Raw genomic sequence first — 6,000 nt, forward strand, 5'->3', positions numbered from 1 at the left:
CGCCCTCCGGCAGAGCCGAAGTGACCGTCGTCACTTCGCCGCTCCACTGACCGGCCTAACAGAAGGACAGCGCCGCCTGCGCCACTCCGACTGCAGTGTCACCTGACAGAGTGAGACTGACAGGCAGTCAGGCCCTGCCAAAGGCACCATAAGAAACTCCGCTCCGCCCGACCCAGAGCTCGGACTCGGGCTAAGCCCCGGAAGACGGCGAACTCCGCTCCGCCCGACCCAGGGCTCGGACTCGGGCTAAGCCCCGGAAGACGGCGAACTCCGCTCCGCCCGACCCAGGGCTCGGACTCGGGCTAAGTCCCGGAAGACGACGAACTCCGCTCCGCCCGACCCAGGGCTCGGACTCGGGCTAAGTCCCGGAAGACGACGAACTCCGCTCCGCCCGACCCAGGGCTCGGACTCGGGCTCAGCCCCAGAAGACGACGAACTCCGCTTCGCCCGACCCCAGGGCTCGGACTCCGCCCTGGCCTCTGCCGACGACCTCCGCCTCGCCCGACCCAGGGGCTCGGACTCGGCCTCGACCATGGAAGATAGACTCAACCTCGGCTTCGGAGGAGCCTCCACATCGCCCAACCTAGGGCGCAGGCTAGCCACGTCAACAGGAGGCGCCATCATCACCCTACCCCGAGCTGACTCGGGCCGCAGGGAACAAGACCGGTGTCCCATCTGGCTAGCTCCGCCAGATAGACAATGATGGCGCCCCGCATGCTCTGTGATGACGGCGGCTCTCAGCCCCCTTACGGAAGCAAGAGGACGTCAGCAAGGACCCAACCGCTCCGACAGCTGTCCCTCCGTCAGGCTCCATCGCTCCTCTGACGGCCACGACATCACACCAGCTGGGTGCCAAAATCTCTCCGGCTGCCACATCGGCATGTACTTAGGGCGCTAGCTCTCCCCCGCTAGACACGTAGCACTCTGCTACACCCCCCATTGTATACCTGGATCCTCTCCTTACGCCTATAAAAGGAAGGACCAGGGCCCTCTTAGAGAGGGTTGGCCGCGCGGGGACGAGGACGAGACAGGCGCTCTCTCAGGGCCGCTCGCTTCCCTCTCCCGCGTGGACGCTTGTAACCTCCTACTGCAAGCGCACCCGACCTGGGTGCGGGACGAACACGAAGGCCGCGGGATTCCCACCTCTCTCACGCCGGTCTCCGGCCGCCTCGCTTCTCCCCCCTTCGCGCTCGCCCTCGCGCTCGACCCATCTGGGCTGGGGCACGCGGCGACACTCACTCGTCGGCCCAAGGGACCCCCGGTCTCGGAACGCCGACAACTATATAACACATTACATTTTCCATTACATGCTCATCAAATAATTGTTAAACATTCTATGACATTATCGTCCAAAATGTTGTTAAATAGTCAAAAGAGATGATGATTGAAGGTAAGTTCATGTTTTTGGACCAAGTTTATTATACTAGATATTTTATACCTACAGGTTAACGGGTATGAGTGAGGAAAGAACGTTCTACTCATCGGATATCGGGTCATTGCCACCTCTAGAGTCCATACTGGTGAACGCATCGAAGGGTGGGTCATGGATGGCAGTGACGAGGAGTGTGAGGCCGTGTGGGGCGCGTAGCTGGTTGAGCAACAGACCTAGCAGTTGCTTGACCAGGACAGGACTCAGCTCGATCGAGCAGCAGCATTTTTTTGAATGCATGTGGAAAAGGGATCCATGCATCAAGAGAACAAAAGCTGTCAAGTACATTGTGTGAAAGAATTTTCTGCTGCCATTTCGCTTTCAGCTGGGTAGAAACTTGAGAGGCTGGCTGCTTTGTATGACTATGCTGATGGCCACCTGTCAGTGTGTAGTCTTCACTCTTCAGAACGACTAGTGAAATCGGCATGTGTAGTTCATCGATCTCCATTTGTTGACTAGTATAACGAAATACAAATTGATGCATAAGGAGCAGCCTAGCTCATGGAAAATACAGATGTCAGGGTCAAAATCTGAACAGAGATGTCTAGCACTCGAGATGTCACCAGAAGTTTTTCTGGACTGTAGCGACAGCACATTGCGATATCTATCTGTGATGTGTGAACACTTGCATAGGCAGCTGCTTGGGCTGTGACAGTATTATACGGCAAGTTATCAGGAGACTTTTTTTTATCTCCGGTGGCAATGCGTGTTTGACAATTGACACTATTACAGGATACAATACACTTGATAATCGTCCGAGGATCCAGGTCGTATTCATACTGAAGCATGACTGTGACTTTCGGGACATCCTCATGGTCTTTCCACAATAATTCAGTCCGAAGTGAGTACTACCTCCGTTCATAAATATATAACACTATTGATTTTTTTTGAAAACTTTGACCACTCGTTTTATTCAAAATATTTATTCTAAAATGTAAAATTTTAAGTCAAGCACAAACTAAATCATATAAAAATAAATGATAACTCATTATTTTTTTAATAAAACGAGTGATTAAATTTTTTTTAAAAAAATCAACGGTGTCATATATTTACGAACGGTGAGCACTTACCATTGTGGTCCATCGTTTCTTCTTCCTAATCACTTCCTCCAAAACCAACATATACTGATCTGTTAAAAGCTGTTGAACTGCTGAAGAGGCAGGTAACGATGCTGTTGAACTGTTGAAGTGAGCAGTAGGCTTTTTTTTCCTCTCAGGAAACGCTGTGGGTGCAGCAACTTTTCTAGCAGCCGAACAGCTATAGGCACATCCTATCTCACAAGCATAGAAGTTCAGTGGTCCAAAATTTTCGGGCCCATATATGTTGATCCAACAAGATAAAAATCTCGAGATGGCTCGCTCTCCTCCAGCCATTCATATCTGTCACCTCCAGGCAATATAGTTGAGCCTGCTGTAAAATGTAGCTTTTCAATTAGCTGCCAATAGTTTAGTTTTATTCTTGTACGCTTACAAGTTACAATGTATATGTAATATGATCCATGAAATGATACAAAAATAAACTTAAGGAATATGAGTGGGCAATTAAGAATACAGTCTCTTAGCACTTTCAGTTGGGTGGAGCCTGACAATTTAGAAACAAACAAGGGCGTCATGCTTGCTTAACTAATAGAGAGTATCGTATGCAATTGCAAGCATATAATTTCATGCGGAAGATATACGTAGATTTAATGGAAGGGGCAGTTTTTAAGGATATGTATGCATATAAATATCTCATTTGTTCTATACCACCCACGGTTTAATTTTTATAAAATATTTTTCGGGGCAATGAGATATTATGTCAAGGAAAAGACGTAAACATATTATGTCAAGGAAAACAGTTGGTTAACAAAACAACAACAATATTCCAATACTGTAACACCTAATATAGTAATATTCGGCCATTTAACTCAGGTAAAAATCTTACCAACAGAAATTGCAGAGGAACGGACATTGTAGTACTGGCAGTGCCTTCCGCTGCCATCATCATATGGAGGGCCAAGGACATCAAGCACTGCACAAGCATTCTGTGCGGTAAAGCAATGCATATTACCACCATCTTCTGGATATAGTACCGCCGTTTCATGAGGTGCAGTCAAGATGCCATCAACCTTCACCTTTGCCAAACGTGGTCCTGCTTGCAACTGAACATCTATGATCAAAGGAGAGAGAAAAGAAAAAAAAAGGCAATTTGTTAAGCTATATGTGAAAGTGCTAAGCTTAGGGAAATAAATGAACCAACAATACCAGGTGTGTCTTGTTGAGAAGCAGCCCAGTCATAAGATTTTATATGCATGGCACCAAACAAAAGCTTGCTGAACACAGTCATGCCAGGGTGATTGTGGAGAGGAATGACACCCCTCGATGGCAAACAAAAGATGCCGATCTGTACGAACAAGTGCAGTTATGTACACCATATAGCTTATGTGACAGCTTCGATATGGTAAATTGTCAAGAACTGCTGTTAGTAGTGGGTAAGCATACCGAGAAAGCCTCGCACTTGTATAGGTGCAAGTAAGTGATTTTTGGAGTGCCGTAGGGGTCAACACGTCGGAAATATGGCATGCTGGATGTTAGACGAACATCTGCTGCTGTGATACTATCTGCAGGACATAATTAAATGGCGAAACAAATGTCAGCAAAAACCAAAATTCGTTCGTTTTCGTTAGGTGTAACATTGTAACATGGTTGGCGGCAGCCTCTCAAGGATATGAATACCCGTTAGCTAGAGAGCATGGATCTTTGAAATGTGAAGGCCTAACGCATGTATGAAACTTGCAGTGCAACTCTCATGCATAATTGCAGTTGCAAACCTATGGCAACGACAACGAGGAACGGAAGTTGCCACATGTCGGCGGCACGAAAGAAAATAGATTGAGGTGACTTTTAACTGGAAGTTGACTAGAAAAAAATGGGTTGGATCATTATATAAAAAATGACTATGTGCTAAACTCAGCATGAAAAAAGTTTTACTTGTGGAACCCAAAGGTGTATCCAAAAGGAAAACCAAAGAACCAACTGGCATGCATGTAGACGTAAACATAACAGCGTGAGCATCTTTCGCCACACGGACATCACGGTAGGTCGTCAATGGCGAATCAATACACATTATCAGAAGGGATGCTACAACAACAGCTTCCGCCATTGGCCTCATCGTTCGAGAAACATGCTTAACAGACCTGGCAAGTTGCCATTATCATGGTACCTGGCAACAAGCAGGTTTCGGTGGCCAAATGAAATAAAAGAGAACCCTAGCTAGTGCAGCCCCAAGCATGGATGGACGTATTGACTGCATGTCTGCATCCCTCGCCACGCAAAGCGAGACAATACCAGCAGTTACAGCACATGGTTTCTGTTCTCAATTGCCCGTCTTAATTTATTTCCACCAGGAACACAAGTGGCTCAATAAGTCAGGCATATTTCGTGTTTTTCGTTCTCGCCAATAGCATGCTACTTGCAGGCTGCAAACAAACACTCATGACATAAGTTGGCACTGGACATTTCTATCTAACCTTGGTAACTGAATCAAAAGGAAATGTGTCATTCCGTTGGTTGTTTGTTGGTTTACTTGCAGAAAGATTTTCTTCGATCGTGGGAAAGAGAGACTATAGTCTAAGTTAGCAACGACTGCACCTCGACGTTTACTAGATGATGAGTATAGAAAGATCCTCAAAGTTTTTCTTTCGAGAGGCTGAATAATCTTGATCCTTATTTCCACCAAATTAAGTGTAATTCCCAGGAACCGAACAAATCTAGTCGAGGTGTCACAGGATCCACGACGTTTCCCCGTCCAACTATGAACTACGGTCGCATATAATGTGACAAGTGGCTAGACCGCTATAACGTCGAATACAAACCACGCATATATAGTTCACTGCGCACACGGCAGGAACATGACCACACGCACAAGGGTACGAGTACGATCTCTGGTACTGGAACGAGGACGATGCGGGCAGACGTCGGGAATCGATCAGTTACCTAGAACGGACTTGATCCTCTCGACGCCGGCCGGCGGTGGAACCGCGCCTGGACCAGCTCCGGTGAAGACCTCGCGGCACGCCTCGAAGAGCCGCTGCACGGCGGTGGCGGGCGCGGCCATCGTTCGGGGTGCCGCCGCCGCCGCCGCCGCCCGTGCCCGCCGGCGGCGTCTCTTGGCGCCCGCCTGCTGTCTTTCCAGCTCTGGGAGTGGGAGGCCGCCGCTGGACTCCACCCGCATCAAAGCCCTCAAGGGAGCGTGAAAGGGCGAGGGCTTGGAGAGAGCTTTGCACGACGGCTGCGAAAAGTACTGGCGTGGCGCTCTTGCGTTGATTGAGCTGGGGAAACTTAGGAGTAGCCGAAGATTTTTTATAGACGAAGGTGGTGGCCGGTGAGTGTTCTGTCTGGCCAGACATTTAAGAGTCCAAAAGAATGCTAAAAAGTTTTCACCAAATAAAAATATTATTGGAGGGAGGCTAAAAATTTTTAGAGGTGAAATATTGTGTCTACTCCAACATCTTCTTAAACAAAACCAAAAAACTGCACTCAGATTTTTTTTAAAAAAAAACGTCATCCAAGCAGCCCACATTGCACATATCT

The 6,000-nt window shown here is 48.0% G+C and overlaps 1 protein-coding gene across 2 annotated transcripts; it reads right to left on the bottom strand.

Annotated features, from left to right (window-relative positions):
- Positions 1-1,384: 1,384 nt before the first annotated feature.
- LOC103649652 (plant cysteine oxidase 1) lies at positions 1,385-5,781 on the bottom strand. 2 transcript variants are annotated; one of them, XM_008675383.4, is made up of 5 exons: positions 5,404-5,781; positions 3,910-4,028; positions 3,673-3,811; positions 3,353-3,577; positions 1,385-2,839 (listed from the first exon to the last, which is right to left on the bottom strand). In XM_008675383.4, exons 1-5 carry the CDS (start codon positions 5,639-5,641, stop codon positions 2,721-2,723), a joined length of 840 nt encoding a protein of 279 aa, XP_008673605.1. In that variant the 5' UTR covers positions 5,642-5,781; the 3' UTR covers positions 1,385-2,720. The 2 variants fall into 2 exon arrangements, with proteins under 2 accessions (XP_008673605.1, XP_008673606.1); XM_008675384.4 differs by having other exon boundaries at positions 1,669-2,836; positions 5,404-5,736.
- Between the last annotated feature and the right edge of the window lie 219 nt (positions 5,782-6,000).

Source organism: Zea mays, chromosome 3, assembly GCF_902167145.1.
Source record: "Zea mays cultivar B73 chromosome 3, Zm-B73-REFERENCE-NAM-5.0, whole genome shotgun sequence".
Lineage (NCBI taxonomy): Eukaryota > Viridiplantae > Streptophyta > Magnoliopsida > Poales > Poaceae > Zea > Zea mays.